The sequence below is a fragment of the Sylvia atricapilla genome, chromosome 10, assembly GCF_009819655.1.
Source record: "Sylvia atricapilla isolate bSylAtr1 chromosome 10, bSylAtr1.pri, whole genome shotgun sequence".
Classification (NCBI taxonomy): domain Eukaryota; kingdom Metazoa; phylum Chordata; class Aves; order Passeriformes; family Sylviidae; genus Sylvia; species Sylvia atricapilla.
In genome coordinates this window covers 18,776,468-18,797,583 of record NC_089149.1, presented here as the reverse complement: position 1 = coordinate 18,797,583, position 21,116 = coordinate 18,776,468, and the positions used below count along the sequence as shown (strand labels likewise).

The 21,116-nt window shown below is 39.3% G+C and overlaps 1 protein-coding gene across 3 annotated transcripts in view; it reads left to right on the top strand.

Moving 5' to 3' along the window:
* STAG1 (STAG1 cohesin complex component) overlaps positions 1–21,116 on the top strand; it is a 168,337-nt gene that overhangs the window by 45,769 nt on the left and 101,452 nt on the right. For all 3 annotated transcript variants that reach the window (XM_066326193.1, XM_066326191.1, XM_066326192.1), the window contains 2 exons: positions 1,830–1,932; positions 10,969–11,133. In XM_066326193.1, coding sequence (XP_066182290.1) covers positions 1,830–1,932; positions 10,969–11,133 — 268 coding nt within the window. The remainder of the gene's footprint in view (positions 1–1,829; positions 1,933–10,968; positions 11,134–21,116) is intronic.

Sequence of the window (21,116 nt, the reverse complement as noted above, 5' to 3'; positions counted from 1 at the left end):
AGCTGTATTTACTGCATTGCTTCTCTCTGCTGTGGCCCTAATCTGCCAAACTATTTTGAACTCCATTTGGGGTCTCTTTTATTTGATTTTAGGCTTTTTACATTTTTTTGTGTTTTTCCAAATACATAGCTTGATGCTAAGTTTTTCAAATTTCATATTTTATGAAGTGAAAAAGCTACTTTTTAATTGTATCACAACAAAGCTGCATTTTCAATATTTTGTAGAGGTACTGTGTTGCAAGCATGTAATTTGTGAACTCAAATACACTTCAATAGTGTTTTTTCATCTAGGGTGCCTGATTTTCTGGAGTGTGTAGAGTATTTAGAGATAATCCACTGAAGTTCCTTTCAGTACAAGAGATTCATGTATGTTCTTCTGCATTCTGGCCTTTGTAAAAGATTCTCTGGATTGCAGATAGGAAGATTGGAAAACAATGTCTTAATATTAGAAATTCATCATAGTTCTGCAGAATTATTTGAGTGAGAGCAGACCTAGACAATACAGTAATTTCAGTGAAGAGGAATATGAGAACCTGCCCAGTTCTGATACAGTGATATCTTCCTGCATTATTAAATAGCTTTCCTGGTGATAAAACAAATTTGTGAAGTATCCCTGATGTATAGAGTGAAATACAAAATAACCCCAGACAAGCTGGAAGATCTTTGTAGATCTTGGCTTGCTGGAGCTTCTCAGTTTCTCTAGAGCAGATCACTGATGCTGCTGTTGATGTTTGAGGCTTTATAAAATATGGAATAGGTCTGGTTTTCACCTTCCCTTTGCACAGGTCGTACAGCCACTGAACTCCTTTCACTTCAAGGATATGATTTTGGATTTAAAGAAGTCTATGGTTATGACTAAAGTTGACCCATCCTTGAGTAATCTAGGACATTATTAGTTGTAAATGAAAATTTATGGAGATCTGGTGCACTGGTGACCTTGCACAGTAAAAATAAAGCCCAAGAGTAACAGGTATGATTTTGCATGTCAGCTGCTCTTGGGCAAGATCTAATGCCTCTAAAGATGAATTACAATCTCAGTTTCTTCAAGCAGCCATGTCTATTTGCAAGGCAGAGAAGTACCTGTGCGTCTGGCTGGGAGGGGTGGTGAAAACTAGGGGATTATTTTTTTCTTATCGTGATCTTAAATCTGAAATGGCAACAAATGAGAAATTATTGTTTGGGCTTTTCTGCTAACAGGAGTTGAGCAGTGTCAAAACTTTTCCATGGTACAAGTGAAAATATTTTTCTAGCTGCAAAAATTGGAAATGTCTTCAGATCAAAGGGAGTTTTTAGGTTTGGGCCTCACAATCAGCATGAATCCTCTTTATCAATAGCTGCCCAAGCCCCTTGTCATGTGGAGTGAGGAAGAGCATGGTGTAAGCTGCGTGGAACTTTGTGTAACTGTGCTAATGATGAGACACCTGGATTGGGCTCCATGTTGCTCTTGGGGCCTTGAGAGCAGCTCAGAAGCAGCTACCAAGAGTAAAAGGAAGTTCTTGGTAGTGAAACATTGGGAGATTGGTGAATTGAGCATGAGCTGATTAATATAGCCAGTTTTGAAGGGTAACATGTTGTTTTCAAATGAAAATTAATTTAAAGAATTCCAGTCAATAAAATGACATTGCAGCCAATGAAAAGGGAAGGCCTTTTGCCAGGGCTGACAATGCTCGGTTCCTCAGTTTGCAGAGTGAACAGGGAAAGCCTTTTAATGCTGACTTTTTTTTGTTGTTTCTTTGTTTTCTGGCTCAGGACTAAGTATTTAATTGGTCAGTTACAGACTACTTGTTGGTTTCAAATCATTTGAATTTATGTGATGTGTTTCCCCCCTAGGGATTCTACAAACGAAACTACTGCACATTCAGATGCTGGCAGTGAGCTTGAAGAAGCAGAAGTCAAAGGAAAAAGAAAAAGGGGCCGTCCCGGCAGGCCTCCAGTATGTTTCATTTATTTTCGTTTTGTTATGCATATTTTTAATTTATTTTTGTTTTGTTATGCATCTATTTATAATTGACTGCAGACTCTTTTTCATCTGATCATCTTGTGGTCACATAAATAGGCTTTTAATGAGTCTATGTCAGACTTTATGAAGACTTGTAGTATGAAATATTTATCAAATTGATGTGCAAACAATGTTTGGAGCGTTTAAAAAAGGACGTAAAAATGATGTCATAATAGCTATTAATTTTTCTTTTGCTAGCTGCTTTCATGAACAATACACTTTTGTTTTTATTGTCATTACAACATTCTTCCAGATGAGAGAATAACCTCAGTAAGTGCAACCACTTTCTTCTTGAAAGTTGTAATGGACTTTAAGTGACAAATGACATTTGAGCCATCTTTTTATTACTGATAATCTCTTAATGTGAACAGAAGAACTGCAGCATGATATTTACTAGGCTCCTGAGAAAATCTATTAACACATTTAAAAGCCGTGGGATTGAGACACTGCATTCTACCTGTGTATCCTCTGGTGCAGTGCAGCAGGTGATATTGTTGTCTTTGTCTCTGCTGGTCCGTCTGTAGGAACAGAAACAGCTGGTATTGGGGAGGCTTCCTCTTTTATTGTCATTTGTTTTATAAAATAGCCAATTCATTGGAAAATAAAGGGCAAGTTCTGTGTGTCATGTCCTTCATCTTAGTTCTTGAAGATGATCAGTTTAGTTCTCTTGGCTGTTTCACTTGAAGTACACCCTGTGACGTGAGACTTGGTGGGAACTTCTGTGCGTTTGCTATTAATGAGTCTGATTCACTTCTCAGTGTTGCTCTGTGAATAAACTCGCAGTATGAATGTGCCATATATCTATATAGCACTAAGAGATGGAGATGATTTGTTTTTTTAACCCTGAGTGCTTTGATCCTAGGGGTTATCTCAAGCCATGGGCTTGGTGAGGCTGTGAGAACGGACCAATCCATGTGTTCCTCTCAGGCAAGCTAGGGCAAATTCCTCTTTACTGTTGGTTTTCAATTTGCATCACAGCCTCTGCACTTATTCAGGGTACCAACATTTTAAATCCTGGTCTTTTCTGGGCATGTTGTCTTCTTTTTTGAAAGCTTTCAAACACTTTACTACGATGCTTAAATTCTTCATCAGATAAATAGGTTTGTTCATGAACATGAAGCCTCTTCAGAGCAAGCCTTAAAGAAGTGTTTAAAGAGAACAGTTTATCTGTTTACATAGCTTTTAAGCAAAGGATAAAATGAAGAATTATCTTACGAATATTTCATTAGCAAATCTTTATTGCTCCAGTTAAAAAAAAGCAGGCTGAAGTGACGTGCACTGCTAATCCCGAATGCTGTTACAATATAGGAATTCAAGTTACTGTAACACTAGGAGTATTTTGTACCCATCACACACTCACTGGAAGAAAAGGTGAATGTTACAAAAAGCATTTCTCATTCCTCTGCTTCAGTTTATTAGTAGCTCCTATGGGAACATTTGCTGAAGCACTCTTCTGGTCTTGCTATCAGGTTTCTATGGGAGGAATTGCTCACTTTGCTTAGAACAACTCCAGGCTCATTGGGTGTGTGTGATTGTCAAGTGATGAATGTGCAGAGGAAGCAGCCTTTGCTCCATTCACAAAGCGATGGGCTGTGTGCTGACTGCTGCTGCTAAGGGGCAAGACCTCAGGGTTACCAGGGGGTCTACGGAAGCTTAATGCTTCCACAGCATTAATGCTGTCTTAGTGCTTAAGAGGAGTCAAAACCCGATAAATCCAGTCCTAAAACGTAGAGAAAGAAAACAGAGAAGGAAACAGTGTCCTTTATAAAACTGTAGTTTGTCAAAATTTGGAAGAACTTGTTCAGTTCTGCTTTCTCTTTCCCTTATGACCTCCATCCCAAAATCTCAGGAAATTAGGACTGGAAGAGTTTCAGAGAGGAAAAACAATATGGTTGTTTATGGAATGGGACTCAGCAGATCTCTCTGCAACCTCCTAGTCAGAGTGAGGTCGGCTTTGGGATCAGAGCACATTGCTTATGGCTTTTCCAGTTTGATTTTGAAAACTACTAAGGCTGGAACTAATGGCTAGAGGAGAAATGCAAAAACCTTGGAAAGGCTAATCTAGGCAATTGAATTTACAGCGTTATTTGATGTTAAAAGCCAGAGACTTGATAATTTTCTTTAGCAAACCGTGTTGCTAACCCAGCTACTTCCCTCAGGTGAATTGCCTGGTTCTTACAGGAGGTGCAGCTCTGACATTTTCCCCCCCAACTCTTCACTACTGTGGTTTTTGTTTCCTTCACAGGTACCACCTACCTTTGCTGTCAGATGTGAAACAGATTAAAAGGTTTAGTTAAGTTCAGAAATGTTTTTCTCTACTGAGATTTAGCTTAAATTATTTTCATTTCTGTTATAGACCTGAAGAATGGTAGCCCAAAGGCTCTTCTGATTTCTGTGGCTGGGATCTTTTTCTAACTAAAATATTATGGTCTAATAAGATTTAATCTCTTCCTGCAAATGCTGATTTGCTGATGTCCTTAGGCCATCACAGCTACAGTAGCACATCTGCCATAAACATACTGACTTCTTTTGGAAGGGGACTTTGCTTTGTGCTGCATGATCCTATTATAGAGCTGCATAGAATATAGTCCATTAAATATATTTGTAAAAAAACAGGTTTCTTCTGAGTGTCACAGAATGGACTTGACCTTTTATCAGAGAGATACACTACTACAAGAGGATTTTCTAGATTGTTTTCCAAAGAAAGACATTCTCTGCAGATTTGAGACCTTTGTAAGAAGATGGTGCTCATTTGCAAAACTGCCTCCTTTCATAGCAAATATCTCTTCAGTTCATAGAGAACTGTAATGCTTTGGGGGTACTTTCACTTTCTAAAACAACTTGGAACTAATTGATCTTTGATTTCCTTTCAATCCGAGTCATTCCATTCCAAGACACTGTTTTTCAAGTAGCCCCTTCACTTCTATGCACTGTTCTAATGAGTACTTGACTGAGTAGCCTAGACAGTCAATTTGCAAATAGATCAAATGCATTGGTCTTGCAGAATAGCTCTCAGACTCTAACCTGACTGTCCTGAATTCTCCAGGCCTTGCTGTGAGTTCAGCAGGGGCTGTGCCATGTCCTGCTCTAGTGGCTGAGGCTGACTATTGGTCATGTACCCTTCTAAGCACTGAGTCCTGTAGAGCAGATGCCCAGGGAGTGAGTGGCCAAGAGCTGAGTGTGTCCAGCCAGTGGGATACTGTGGTGCACATCTTTGTGATACTGTATGTGAGATACCATCTGGGTATGTATTTAGTGAATTCTGAGGGGTCTATTTAAGGAATGGCTTCTAACAGTCCTCTTCTTGGAGTTCCTGAGTGGTGTTGGCAAAATTGCCTTCTCTGTCTGCTGCATTATTGAAATACATGGGTATGGATGTGCTCTCCTGTGCTACATAGGGGATCTGAAAGCCTAAGGGCTTATGATGCAGTGTAGCATTCACATCAGTGAGCTCAGGTTCAGATCAGTTATTTTCCCATCCATTTGTTGTCTCCTCTTTTGCATCAACACTCTGTTCAGCATTGTTGGCATGCTTTATTTTAAACTACCTGGCCTCACCTTCCCAGGAGCTCAGAATAGCTTGGCTTAAACCTCAGCTGCTGGAGGTTGAGGCAGTGAGAGAGAGCCCTGGCTGTGTTTCAGATTCAAAGTAGGAGTAGACAGATTTAATCTCTAATTCAGAGGACAGGGAGAAACATCGGTTTGTCTATTCCAGAGGTGGCAATTTGGAGATCTCTGCTGGTTTTTCTCTCATCCCATACTCAGTCACAGTGTATCTCTCTCCACTTAAAGCAAGATGAAACAAGGCACTTCTTTTATCCCCAGCAAAGCCTGTACAATTTTGTTTTCAGGTCTTTTTGTAGTTTTTGGTATGGAGGAGAGAGACCACAATGCCTTATCTTTGCATTCATATGGGAAATTTTAACGTTGCAGCAGATTCCTGGCCTTATTTAATCTTCAGTATAGATGTTAGATACAGCAGGGGATTGAGCTTTGCTTCTAGTTCCAAGTCATACGTGTCCTGATTAATAACAGGGAGGAATCCTCTTAGAAGAATTTCTTTTCATAGCAGTGGAGGTTTGTGGTTGGTGTGATTTACATCAGTGTCCTCTTTCAGCTTGCCTGCCTGATGGTTTAGGTCTGTCCCTGACAACTGAAGGAAGTCTGTAGTTCAGCAGAAATGCAGTGCATCCAAAGCATCTTTGTGAAGACTTTTCTGTCCCGTTACCTGTAGCATTAGAAGTTTTCCTTTTAAGGAGAGGAAAAAAAATTAAGTTTTTCCTTTTAAACCATTAAAAGTTTTCCTTTTAAGCTTTCAGTGGGATGATTCTTGTATTTTTAGCAATCTAATTTTTTCTTCATTTTTCTGTGGAAATAGTAGTTTTTTGGTACTAAATGCCTCAGGTAGAAGAATTGAAATTATTCAAGCATTTATAGCATACTCTCTTGATTCTTTAAGATGACTTTTAGAGCTTTTGATAGATTTTTAAATAAGGGTGAAAAATAGCACCACCACTCCCCAACACTGCCTCTGCTTTATTTTGTCCTAAACTGCAAGTGCTGCAGCTGAAGCAGCTCTGGATGCACTGGCAGTACGGGACCTGCACCTGTCTTTATTTGCAGGATGAGACTTTTTACAGGGAGCCCCGTGTTTGTTTCCATGACCAAAACAGTCCACAGGACTCTTGGAATCCAAGAACCTTCTCCCTAGGTAACCATGATGATGGTATGAAATGTGTCATAGTCTTGTTTTAATCAGGTTTAATTCATGAAGACCTCAGGCATTACCATTCTTCCACTTAATACAAGCTTATAACATAGGGCCTCTCGAGGGGCTGGTGCTTTGGAGACACAAGTTCTTCAGTCTTACTCAAGAGGAGGATAAAAAGCCTCTTCCACCTTCCCTGGGAAATGGAATATTTATTCCTCTAAATGACTCACGGTGTGAATGCACCGGTTATTGTTTTCACATGGTGTGTTAGGCAGAGTTACTGACTCTAGGAGTTTTGCTGCCTTTATTTCTTTATGAAATGCATCACATCAACTTGGGGAATGTTAATGGAAAATGTCAAGCCACATTCCCTTTTTTTTGGTAGTGTATGAATTAATTTTCAGTGTATTCCTTGATTTTACAAATGTGGGTCACTTTATTTTCTTCACAGTAATTTTAAAGACATGAAAGGAAAAGTATTGTGTCGCTAATTTGTTACAAAATCCTGTACTGTCATCATTTTAGTTTAATTGCAGTCAAGGTGAGTATTTTGTTTCCTGTTTGTATTCATTTAAGCCTTAAAGCAACAGGTAAGGTATGTGACAATCAATATGGCCATTTTTGGTTGTTGATTCTGTGGCATATTCTGGAACTCCTGGATTTCCTAGTGCTGGTGTATATAAACCCTCAGCTTTTGTTGTCACAGATTTGAAAAATCATCAGTAATTTTTGTTTTCATTTGGCACCTCAGTCCATTTTGACACCACACCAGCCCAGCTGTCCTGGGTTTTGGAGTGAAATCACAAATGCAACTGCTGCTGCCTCTCAGCTCCATGCAGCATCTTTCTTGGTGTATGATTAAAAAGCCTCAGGCATTCTTACCTTGTCATACTGCTTTATCCCTCCCTTTGGCAGTCCTGATTCTCCCACTTCAGGGGGGAACTTTCTGGCTGAAAGCTGTAAAATGGTGTGCAGTAATCAAAATTTTTGGTCTTGTTAGAACTCAGAGGTTCTGTTTTTCCTGTGTCTTGAGCATGTGGTAGATCCACAAGAGCAGACCTGCTACATTTTCCCTCTTATCTTATGAAATATTTCAATTTACAGCTGTCAGGAATAGTCTAGCAGGTTTACTGGGGCCACACTCATCCTTGAGCTGTTTCTGTGTGGAAGCTCTTCATGGCGTTAGAGAATGGGGTTTTTTTGGTTTTGGCAGAAGGATCAACCTTTCCTGTGAGTTCATGTGTCTCTTTTCTGGGATGTGTTGTTATCTGTGCCTGACCAAACACAATTTTTAGATTTGTAGCTTTTGCATCTCCACTTCCAACACCCTACCTTTGATGGGGATATGCCCCAGTTGCTCTGTATCATGAATGAGTCTTCTCTGTGTTTCTCCAGAAACTACAGTCCTGCCTTTTCCTTCACTTGCTCCAGTGGTAGTGGAGGATGTGTCCATTCTGGGATAGAATCATGGAATAACAGGTTGGAAGGGACCTCATAGATTATTTGTTTCAACCTTGTTTGGCAAAAGCACGATCTAGAAAAGATTCCCTGGCAGCCTGTCCAGCTGAATCTGAGTTGTCCAGTGTTGAGGAACCCCCAGATTCCCTGGGGAGATTATTCCAGTGGCTGATTGGTCTCTTCGGTCTCTTTGATGTAGAGTTTCCTAATAAACTTTGTGCTCAGAGGCAGGAACCTGTATGAAGCTCAAACCTGTCAACGTGGCCTGCAAAGCTTCTTGCTGTAAATTCAGAGACATTATGTGCAAATAATGTTTGTCAGCTGCATTGTAATACTGTGCGTTAACAACTAAGGGACCGTGTGCTTTGTGCTTGCAAAACTTTAGAGCACCAGATGATTTCTGGAGGACAACAATATGACCTTCTTTCATGTTCACATTCTGGAATGAGATTGAACTTGGGCTTCCTGCCAGGTGCCTGCTGGATGGAATTGCTGAGGGGTGGATGCCCTTTCACTAGTGCCTTTCCACCTGAAGATGATGTAAATCCTTGCCTAACTCAGAAAGTTCACATTTTGGATTTTCTTCAGTCTCAAGTGCAGCATCTTGTCTACTTGTTTTGTCTCCAGAGGCAGGATTCAATACAGATCCTGCATCTGGATTTTGCTGTCCTGGCTTGGATATGCAATGGCTTTTGTTAGATGCAATATTTTCCTCCGCTCTGAGAGATGTTCTCATTGTCAAAAGAAAATCTACACCAGAGAAAAAATTTATGAGAGTGGCCTCAGCAATATATCTGGTGTTAATTCAGAATATTGAGGTACTTACTTGGACTTGAAGAACCTGGCTTTATCCAGTAATTTGTCAGAAGTACGTCTGTCAGTTATTTCTGTACCTCTTCTGAGGGCTCAGTGGTGATCTTGCCCTTCCAATTCAGCCTTGGTCAAAGCACCTCCCTTTTCCCAGGATACCTGACAAAGGGAATTTAAGCTGGGCATTTATATGCCTAGTGATAACACATTTTGAGCCTGTGTCCATAGTACTCATGCTCAGGTACTCAAACAGGTGGCTTTTCACATTGCTTCCATTAACAAGGTACCTTTGGATATGTGCATTTCACATCCATCCCTTACTTTGTTTCCCTTTGTCCTTGCAGCGTTTAATGCATCTCTTTCAATTACCCACAAAAACTGGGTGTAGAGGGGCTTATATTAGTTTCTGTGAGGGACATCAGTTTGCCCTAGCCCTAAACCCATTCAAGCTTTCATTTAGCAGTCCTTGCAGCTAGGTGAAGTGCTTACTGTTTCCCAGATGGAATAAGTGCATGGGTTATATGTCTCAAAAGAGTAAATTTATTTCTAATTTTTTCCCATTTTAATAAATAGTGATCACATGTCTCTTTCAAGCTCACTAGAACTTAACATTTCATATGTTGGTAATATTCTTGCTGTTTCAGGCAGCTTTGCACATATTTAAAAATTCATTGAGGGAGATACTCTTTTGATCCTAAGTGCAAATGTTATCCAAAAACCTTCACAGAGATTGTACCACTATTTTAAGCTTTCCAGCTTGCATTTCTATGCAGGTCCTTACCTTGCCCTTTGCTTCAGCCCTCTGGCCCGCCCGTTTTAAGGCAGTGATCCTTTTTCAAGCATGGGGAAAGCTGGACTTGCAGGGTTGTCTTTTACCAGCTCTCTGCCAGAAATTAGATCCCTTTCCTCTGTGGTAAAATTCTCAATGTGTCTGCACTGTAATATGCAACCGAAAATCTTGACTTTGTGTTCTTTACTAAAAGCATTAGAAATAGAAACTTAGCTGACAATAGCTGACTTAGCTGACAATATACTTGAGTAAACGGTGCCATGAGGATATTGTCCAAAATTTAATCTTTGATTTGCTTGTGTGTTGTTTTCTTTAACATAATTCCTCACAATAACTTCATTGTCCTGTGGAAAACAGCAGATTTCGCTTTTGTTCGCCTCACAGCGGGGAGAAGGAATAGAATACGGAAGTAAGAGATCTGATGTTATTTTCCCCAGAATTGTTTTTGTTTCTATTTCACAAGTGACTTAAATTCAGAGCAAACTGTTCAGTAGGTGAGTCTTGACAGGTGATGTATATACCACCTGATTAAACCTTGAAGAACACAGAGAAAATTTACATCACATAATTTAGTTCAAAGGGAAAATGTTTAAACTCATAAAATGTTGAAGCAAGAAGCTGTTATGGTGATCTACTAAATCTGGTTGTACAAATTTGGGGATTTGAGTTGAAGAGCTGATTATGCACACAGTTTCTTAAAAAAGTTGTATGAAAATACAGAAAATGAATGTTAATATGTCAAATGTATTTTCAGTAACATGCTGTCTGAGAAAGATCAGTAGTGAAGATCACTAGTTATTCTCAATGTCTGTATTGTGCAAGACTCATACAGGGACTGACATGAACTTGACTCCAGCATTGGGAGTTCACCACTCTCTTGAAGTGATCACTACTTACCTTGGCATGGTAGTGGCTTTTAAATAGTCCCTCAACAACTACTGATAAATAAAATTATATTTACCACACTGGATAGAGTCCTGAACAACCTGGTTGATTTTCCAGCTGACCCTGCTTTGAGCAGGAGGTCGGGCCGGAGACCTCTGGAGATGCCTCCCAGCCTGGCTCATCCCGTAATCTTTATGTGTATAAATGTGTGTAAGGGTGTAGCCGTGTAATGTTTCTGGATGATTTATAAAGAAACACTGGGTGATTTCAGGTGTAGCTGTAATAAACTTTCTCTCTGCTGGTTTTCTTTGCCCAGTCTGCCACGAAGAAGCCCCGGAAGTCTCCAGCGGACAAGGGGCGTTCAGACGCTGGAGCTCGAGGAGCGAGCCGGGGGAGAGCCAATGGCCACCCGCAGCAGAATGGAGAAGGGGACCCTGTCACCCTCTTTGAGGTGGTTAAGCTGGGAAAGAGTGCTATGCAGGTAAAACGTCTACTTGTGTTCCTCCTCACAATTCAGTGTATCCTGACTGGAGGCCAGTCTAAGCTGTGCTTTTGTGAACAGGAGTATTTTCTCATGACTGCATTGGTCCAACAGACTGTATATGATAAAGTACAGGACTGAATGGGCTCTGACTGAGGGCTGTCGTGTATCCTGCTGAAGAACAAGAGACCTGGCAGAAAGTCATGTGTTTCAAATTCTCCATTATTTTGTTCCTTACTCCTAAGTTAAAAATATGTGTTGATATTAAGCAGGTCTTTAAAGTATATGCTGTAGCAAGCTTTATATGGGCAAAAAGTGTATGAAAATAACGGTGAATCCAAGCATTTTTTGTTCACTTTTTTTTTTCAAGAATACCTGCTCACACAAGCAGTTTGGAGCCCTTTGCACTAGATCTTGCATTCCTGCTGTCCCCATCAGGACAGGAGGTGAAGGATAAACTATTTGCCTAGACTTCCACTGAGTCTGAAGGAAAACACTGGCACAACCTGAAGGCAAATTTTTCATTGTAAAATAAATAAGATCGTCCTAGTTGCCTCTAGAAATGTTTCTTACTCTTATGTTTTGATCAGGTCGGAGGTCTTTACAGGAAATGTGGGGCCAGGTGAGTTGCACCTCAAGACCCTGCACAGAGGATTGGTTTTAACAGTGTTGTGTGGTTTTAGTAAGCTGCTATTCTGCAGCTCTGGATTTTGGTACTCAAAGGAGAAACGATGGGCCCAAAACACTCTTCAGCCCATACAGTCTAAAGCCAGCAATCATTTCTGCTCTGAAGGACTGTTTAAGCAAACCTCCTTTACTTTGCATTTCAGCAACACAAGATTTAAGCAGTAGCAGTTAGTTTGTTTTGATGCTGACTAACATCAGAAAAGTACAAATTAGGAAAATTAGGTGCTAAGTCCCATTCTCAATATTACTTCAGTGTAGCTAAAAGCTAAGCCTCTTTAAGTCCCAGAGGAATCAAATATTTCAAATGAGTGAGAGGTGAGAGTTGTTGAAAATTTTCTGTCTGAAATATGTGGAAAGTCTGAGATGTAATTTTAAAGAAGTAATACACAGAAAGGAAATGAAAAATTTTGTACTTCATTGTTTCTGTGTTTACACTTATTCAGGATTGACCCTTCTTATCGAGTAGGTGAAGACAGAACAAATTTATTCCTAACAAAGCTATGGATTCATTATGCCTTTATTTTTTCTTGCAAGAGCTTCCAACTTTGTTTGGTGTTCAGCACTTTTTCAAATTTTGTTTTTGGCAGAAATTGAGGAAACATCTGGAGTCTATTTTCTGGTTTTACTGTGGCACAGAACGTACAATATACTTTATGTAGTATAGTTGGCTTAGATTTATTGATATTTGCAGAAGCCAATTGGAAAGGAATGAGCAACTGCTTTGATATTTGATTACTCTGTGTGTATGAGGAATTGACTTTGATACATTTTATCTGTTTCAAAAGAGATGCCTACACAAGTCTTCTGCAGATTAAATACAGAAAAAGAAATTGTCTGCATGTTTGTATTAAGAAACCTTTGAAATTCAGATACAAAGAAATTGTTTTGAGAAGTGGAGCATTTGTATATGCATGTCTGGGTGGATGTGTGTCTGTGTATTCACATATACATTACTGTATCCACAAATCACATATGCACAGACACAAACATGCGTTTAACTCATGCCAAGCCTGCAGGTAGGAGAAAAAATACACAGCACCATCTAAGCAGGGGAGAGATTATATGGAAATAGGAACAGGCAAGAGTATTTGAAGGCCTGGGGTGCAAACAGGCATAAACGACTTGAGCCCTAATTTCAGGAGAATGCATTGCTTGAGCACCTTTGAAAAAATTATTGTTGGTAAAAATACTCTAAAAAATCAAAGAAATCCTATAGTAGGAAATAAAATGCAATTAAAATGTGATTTAAATTTTTTTAACTTGCACTTTCAGACAATCATCTCATGTGAAACCAAGGTTCTGTAAACCAAACTTATTGGTGTCTTTATACTTGTATTTTCCTGTAATAGATCAGGGATTTTGATGTAACAATTAGGAATGCTTGGCATTTATGTTTTTCATAGTTTTGATGCAGTTTTCTTTGTTCAATTTTAGCAATTTTGTCAATATTGCAGTTTTTGACCAAGTGCCATATATTTGTATTTGGCCAAACATATTATTTCTCAATATTTAGTTCTTTCCCTGTAATATGAACAGACCTTTTTTTTTTTTTTTTTTTTTTTTTTTTTTTTTTTTTTTTTTTTTTTTTTTTTTTTTTTTTCCCCCTGGTGCTCCTAAGTTTGCTTCCAGCAATGAAAACCCAGGAAAATTGAATTAATATATTCTGAGATTATGTGGAAATCATGTACTTTCATTTCTGATCTATCTGCTCCTGCTGTTTGCTCTCAGAATTTTTTTAGTTGTTAGATTTTTCTGGCTTTGTGATGCCAATTCATAAAAGTCTGTTGCTGAATTCAATTTTCACTTCTTCTAAGCTTTTCTATTTTGGTTCTCACAGCAGGATTCATTTATTGCTTCTCTTCAGGCTTACTGCTGGTTGCTTCTTCCAGGGGAATAAAATCAGTTTAATTTTTTTGTATTTCAAGCACAATAATAACTCCAGGCCTGCTCTTTGCCTCTGTCACTGGGTGCTGCTTGTGTCTTTCTTGAACTGTGTAAATCTGTTTGATGCCCACTTTAGGTTGGTATCAAGTGGTTTTGTCAGTGTTTTTCATTTGCTCTGTAACCTTTTGTACAGTCAGTGCTTCAGAAGTTGTTCGGTCAGCAGCTTTCTGTGTGTGAAGTCTGACATGACCTTCTGCTCATACTTTCTGCAGGTACATTTTCAAGTGTTACTCCATTAAGACTGTTCATAAAAATTCTTTAGTGGTTTTTGTTTTCGTAGTCAAACATGATACTCTTCTGCTTTTTGTCATTTATCTCTTCCATATATTTATTTTTTAGTTACATCATTTTATGGTGATAGCTATATCCTCTGCATTTCTTGACTCTGAATTTCCATAGGCAGAATGGTCTCTCTCAGTGTTTCTCATGTGCTCAGCTGGCCACTGGGTGAATGACGGCTTGGGTGAGCTCTTCCAGCTGATCCACTCAGGCAGAGACTGACTGCTGGCTAAAATATGCAGACATCTCTACACTGGTGTCTGAGCCTGCTGTTAAGGTAACAGGGAACTAAAAAACTTGTGATAAGATCAGATTTTGTTTAGGACTCAGACTGCAAATTTCTCAAGTTACTTCTGACCAGTTATCTGTAATGAAGTTTGTGCTATTAGTGGTCAAACAAACAGAAGTGTTCTGCTTTCTTGTCTGCAAAGGGGTTTTGTTTCCCCAGAACATCAGAGAGAATGGATCATCAGTCGTTCTAGAAGGTGTTCAGTACCAAAACATGAACAGATCTGTGCCTTGATAATTCTTCAGTATTCCATGCATTACCAATCACCCTTAATTGATGTTAGCAGCTCACTACAGAGTAGGGGCTGATTTTGAGGAAAAAAAATCCAAACTTTAAAAAATTGCCACCTCTGCTTATGCTCAAGTAATAAAATCTTGGTGTTGATTAGACATAGTTCAGAATAAATATGGCTCCATTATATGCCAGCAAGTATTTTAAGACAAGTATCCAAATATCTAGTGTGTTGAAATGGAATTGTTCATTGTACCACCAGTTTTTCTTTGTCTTTCCAGAAATCAGGGATGCATGGGGTTCTTCCCTGTTCTTAGCTGCACATCTTGGCACATAGGGATTTGTGTCCTTTGAGGTTCCCTCCCTGTCCAGGTAAAGCAGTATTTGTAGCACTGCTTACCTTGCCATGAGAGGTCCATCTCTGGCAGTAGGTCAGACTTACTCCTGATTCGGGTGACTGTATAATTGTATTTACCTTATGCAGGAGGAATCTCAAGAAATAGATCCTTGAGATTAAGAACATCAGAGCAGCTGTAACTGGGTTGCACCAAAACTCCAACAGCCTGTCTCTGACAGCAGCAGTTAAGAAAGGGAATAAGGTGGCAAAAAAGAATTTTGGGTGATTTTGGGTACATGTGACTGTTTGCAGCTCAGAGCTGCTGTGGTCTCTGTATTCTCAGCAGTCTTAAGAGAGTGGCTCTCTTTTCTCTGAGTTCCTTTTCTCCTCCAAAAGTGTTTTTTTGCTGGATCACGTCTCTGTGTCTCCCTCAGCTATTTGTGAAAGCAAAGGTCTTTGAGGGTTAAAAATATACAGACATACATTAAGTATTACCCACGTTTTTTGTGTTAAAGGCATGTTTCAGTTTAATTGTCCCTTATTGTATTTTAACTGCTGTATCCTTCAGCTTGAGGAATAAATAATAACTTAGGGTTTCCCCAGATTATCTTGGAAACTCTTTAGGAGTTTGAGTATGCAATCTCTAAAGTTTACTGGGCAAAATAACTATCTATTATTAACATTTAAACTAGTATTTTCATTTTGTTAGGCAGATTTCTTCTGTAGCATAATCTTGCTTTGCTTTTGATTATATGGTACTGAATTAAAAGAAAAAAAAATAAAAACTAGGTGCATGCTTTTATAGTTGTTACACTGGGAACAATTTAGCCACCAGATGAAGCATCAATTAATTAGAGGAGTATCCCTTAATACCAAATGAATTTTTCTGCAGTCGTCACACAAGACTTTTTTTCCCTTGTGATTTAATAAGATGTGAGATGATTTGGCTGTTAATGTGGACACGAGTGCCAGTAGTGCATTTTGTGAAAGCATTTGTATCTGAAAATACTCATTATACTTGAAGGCAGAGACGTCTTTTGCTCTCTAGAATGCTGATGTTATTTGAAGCATCTGGAGTGATCTGTGAACCCTTTACAAACTGTGCTAGCAATGTTTAAGAGCAGTTTTGCTGCTTTGTAGCATCATTCATGCTTGTGATTGGCTCAACTTAAACAGACACAGCCCCTTGGAAATGGTGTAACATGTCAACTGTGAGAGATGAGCACCTGCAAAAGTTCTGTATCACCTTAGAAAATCTTCTTGGTGAGAGCTTTGTATGGTGCACCCACCTTTTTTGAGCTCTCAGCTGAGGAACTGCTGCTTTGAATAGTGTGGGTCTGCTGGACAAGAGTGCCCAGCCTCAGGACTTCCTGTGATTTTACTGCATTTGAAAGCAGAATTTTCCCAGTATCTTTTATGCATTCAGTGTAATGCCAGTTAACCTTTACCATTCTAAGATTCCCTTAAGAAAACAAATCTCTTTTTCTTGTGGCAGCGCTTTTTCTCCCAAATGGTTCAGTGTAACATGTTATATTGATTTCCCTGTGTAATGATATTTAATAACCAGTCGACTACATAGAAATATGTATTTGCACAAAATGCCAAACAGATAATCCTTTATGGAGAGTATAAATCCCTTTGTTTTGTTGGGAAGAAATGCTTCTAGGATTGCATTCCTTTCCATTCTGTGCTTCAGAAAATAAAAAGTTCCATGGGTAGACACTGCATAATACGATTTTTCCCATCTTTACTTACTTTTATCTAAAGTGAGATTTTTGGGGTTTTTTTTAAAAGAGAATAAATTTGGGTTATCAGGAAGTGCATGATAGGTGTTAGCAAAGTATGAACCCTTTGATAATTTAAAATTATGATCCTTAGAGAGAAAGAATGAAGTGCATATCCTCAAGCTGCAGTTCATTTTTATTATCCTTGTATTAGGTTTTCACTGGGTGTATATTAGACTTACCACCTGCAGTTTGGCATGCAGCCAGGCACTCATCCTAGAGTGTGCTGCCCAATCTAAACTGCACATACTTTCACACATTAGGAACTACTTTCTCCACAGTAGCCATCTGTGTAATTTCTTCAGTTTTCACAGAATTTATCCTTAAAAGGCTTTTATTTTATTTTTTTTTAAGAAACCCAGCCTGAACAGATTCACTTAAAAATTTTTATGCAGAGTGTTTTAAGTCTCTCACTACTTGCCTTTTTTCCCTTAGGTCCTTATTTTTGGTGTACTAAGTTCTTCTCACTATATGTTAAAGTATATTTTCTACTTTTCTATTTGAGTTGCTCTTTATACAAGTTATTGAAATATTTTATTTCACTGTGCATTCCTTTTTTAATCAGTTTCAAATTTCATTTGAGTGACTTTGGGTTTTTGGCAGAAATTGTTAGCATAAGCTTTGATATTTGGATTTTCTCTTACCTTGATGTAAACGCATTTCACACTCATTCTAGAGTAATTTTTTTTCTTTTATGTTCACTGTAAATGAAGCATGTCCATGATCAGTTGTATGAAATGGCAGATTATTTAAAGTTCTTTATACTCGATTTGCCTTGGTTTACAGTTGACTCAGATCTTCCATTTTAATACGCACTTTGTATATGTTGTCATTTGTTTTCCCTTTTGTTTGTAGCACTGTTCCAGATTGTTACTTAATTGAAATTGTGAAATAGCTTTTTTTGAAATCAACTTTCATTAATATTTAGTGGGACTGTGCTAATTTACACAAGCTGGCAAGGTGTCCTCTGCAGTCAGTCCCTCTGGTTCCTCCAGCACTTAATGCTCCTAAATTGTCTTGCACTGGAGGAATATGAAAGGGATTCATAGCTGCAAAGCCTAAAGGAGATAATAAGATCACTGGCTTCATTGTTTCATTCATTGCATCTGACTCGCTTTTACTGGCAACCCCAAGCTGCTGTTCCTTTTCAGTACCATAAAATGCTTTGGTTTATCTTTTAGCAGACTTTCAGATGTGAATGTCAATATTTCTGCAAGTTGATTGATTTGAAGTTGTTTACTCAGACTTTGGATCTATTCTGCTACTTGCTTGACTTCATTTAGGCTTCTTATTTCTGTAGGGTTGCTTACCTGGCATATTCTTCAAATCATGCTCCATGGTAGTTTTTAAAACAGACTCGTCAGAGAGCTCATTTCTTTGAGATTCTCTTGAAAACTCTTGCAGGCTTTGGAAAATCTCTGTACTAACTCTGTATTTGTACCATACGTCATCTTCCATTTGCAGGAAACTTCGATTTTTTTTCTCAGTTCTCATAAGAATAGAAGCCATTTCATAAAAAAAAAAAAAAAAAAAAAAAAAAAAAAAAAAAAAAAAAAAGTTGGTTCTTATTTTTGTAATGTACCTGTATGGACTTGTTGACTGACCCAGACACGTAGTGCATGTATGTGTCTGTGTATATCTATGTCAGTGTGTGTGCTTATATGTCTGGATGTGTCCTGACAGCAGGGAGTGGAGCAGGGTTGTTGATGTTACCGGAGTCATTTGGAGGTTTTATCTGTGTAATTGAGCTTGTTGACAAAGGAGCCTTTTCCTTGTGTGTGCCTTGAAGTTGGTGAATCCCAAAAGCATGGATGTGCTGCCCCTGGGCAGGCTGAAGCATGTCCTATAGATCCCATGCCACCTCAGAATACAGAATTTATTATGCATTTCATGAACACCATGTAAGTGCACATTTCCATATGGTAAATCCATGCTCCCCACTGCATCTGAAGGTCAAAACATCTGGAAGCAGATAGGCACCACTGGGGTTCATGCAATCTATTGCTGCCATCTTTCCTAGGTGTTTTGTGGAAGTAGGCAGGGATCCTTGTAGGCATGAATCCTGGGGGATGGAATCTGCTTGTAGCTACCTCCTTTCCCAAAGAGCCACCTGGTCTTTCCCTCCTGTCACCACAAGTGCCTTTGAGGTGTTAATGATCTGTGCTTGGACAGGTGACAGGGAGAGGCAAGAACAGGAGGTTTTGGGCAAGGTGATCAAATGTGGGTCATTTCCCTGAGTTTGCCGTTGGATTATGTATAAAAAGAGGGTTTGTTGTAACCTGGGGCCTGTTGGTTAGAAATCCTTATTTTTAATAGGAGTTGTCTGTCTATGCATATTTATGCAAAATAATTCCATTTCTGGCAAGGCTTGTATGTTGCACCATTTGCTACACTGCTGCCTGTGGTTTGATTCCTTTTTTGCTTGTATTCCATCTTTTTTCCTGGTGTTTGGATTACTGCTGTTCTGTCTTGGTTTAGTTGATACTTGTATCTCTTTTGGGTCTGAAGTGTGTCATTTTTATTTATTCATCTAGTGTTTTCAGTTTTTATAGCTCTTTTCTGTTACATCAGAAGTCAACAGTTTGATTGACTTCCGACTGCTGTAGCATATGTAGTCTGGCTTCATTATCTCCTGGTGCCATAAACTGTAATCTCTAACAAAATTAAGCAGCCAGCATGCCAAGTGTGCGTGAGGGGCTGAGTGTGTGTCTGTGGCTGCTACTATGGGGCACGGATTTTTAGGGCTTAGTGAATGCAGTTTGTGTGGCTCTGTGCTGATGTGGCAGCTCAGGTGCTTGTATGTGACTTGTCACCCACAGCCTCTGAGTCAGTGGAGCTCTCTTGGGGCAAACACAAGCATTGTGCAGCAGGAGCCCTCTCAGCTCTCCACAGGTTCAGAGCAAGGAGTTACACTGGCAGCTCCCTGAACACTGACTCTGTTGTGTCACACATAGTGATGAGTGCCAAGGCACTGAGGAGCTTGTGCATGCCAGCTTTGATCAAATGGACCCTACCCACAAATTCAGATTTTACTTATAGCTTTGTCAGTTCTCTGGGAGGTCAAGACAGTCTTTGCTTGCTATCCCTCTGAGAACCTTTGCTCTGATTTTTCTGCTTTTTTTATGTACTGCTGCCACTGAAGGCTCTGCATTGCCTCAAGTCTGGTCCCTAAGTCTGGAGATGAGCCAGTTGTCTTTATTTTTCTGTGAATTGCATGATGGTTCTGGGTTGAAAGTGCAAGTGCCACGCTGGCAGGAGAGAGTGGCCCCCAGTGCCCAAGGACACAGCGTGTCCCACGCGATTCTTTTTGTACAAGAGACAGAAAATAGAGGGAGCTGCACTGATGCTGAAGTTTGAGATAGTGCTGCAAAAATAATTTAAATAATTGTAAAAAAAAAAGCAGAAGCAAAATTTAAAGGTATTCCTTCACATTTCTTCCCTTGGCTCTCCCTTTTTTAAGTCCAGGTGGGTTCATTAGCAGTATTTATAGCACAGTGCATGAGAAGCTGCAGTGGTATAGCTGAAGGGGCAGTGAGTTGTAACAACAAACAGGAGTAAGACTGAACGTGGGAGGGAATTTCTTAGGCCAGCCCTACTTCCACGGGGAGTATTTTCTGTGAAACCCAGCTGTGGACAATGAACAGATGCTGGGAAACTAGTTATTAACACTCAGAAAAAGCAGCCGAGGTTTCACAGGCTCAAAGAAGAATATAGTAGACTTCAGAAACTGTCAAGAGATGTGTGACAAGAGTGGGCAAGGATAAAGATACAGAATTATTTCTGGGCAAGCCACATGGCACAGAGTAGGATTATTCTGCCTAGGAAGAGTCGGCTGGATGGAAGAATGGAAAATGCAAACAGGGGCTTAGGGTTTGTTTTTCCTTGTTTCGTAAGAATTGGGCCACACCAAATGGATCTAAGAATTGGCAAGTTTAAAACACAATTTTTCTTTTATTTTGCTGTGAATAATTAACCCTTGCACACTGCTGCAAGATGATGTAGATATAAAGCTGGTTTAGACAGACACATCCTTGAGAGAAGAAATTTGCTGGGGTCTTAATGGTCTGGGACAGTAACCCAGAAATATCAGTGTATTCTTGCTCTTTTCTTATGCTTTTCTCAACGTGTATAAGCCCTGTTGAGCAGGTGAATCTGTCATGTGTTCCAGGACAGCTGCTATTTTCTTCACTGTAAAAAATAGCTCTGGCAATTGCATGTTGTTCTGATATCTACAGTAACAGAGCTGTTCAAACAGATCTTGTAAATTGGTAGTACACCAACAGCCTGGTCATTAAGCTCTGTCAATATTTGGTGTGGTAAATACTTTTTGCATTTGGCTACATTTGGTTTATATGCCCTGGAGAATTTTGCTGCTTGATTGAAATGATTGATACTTCCAGGAACAGATCTGAATTCATGATGAAATAACAGT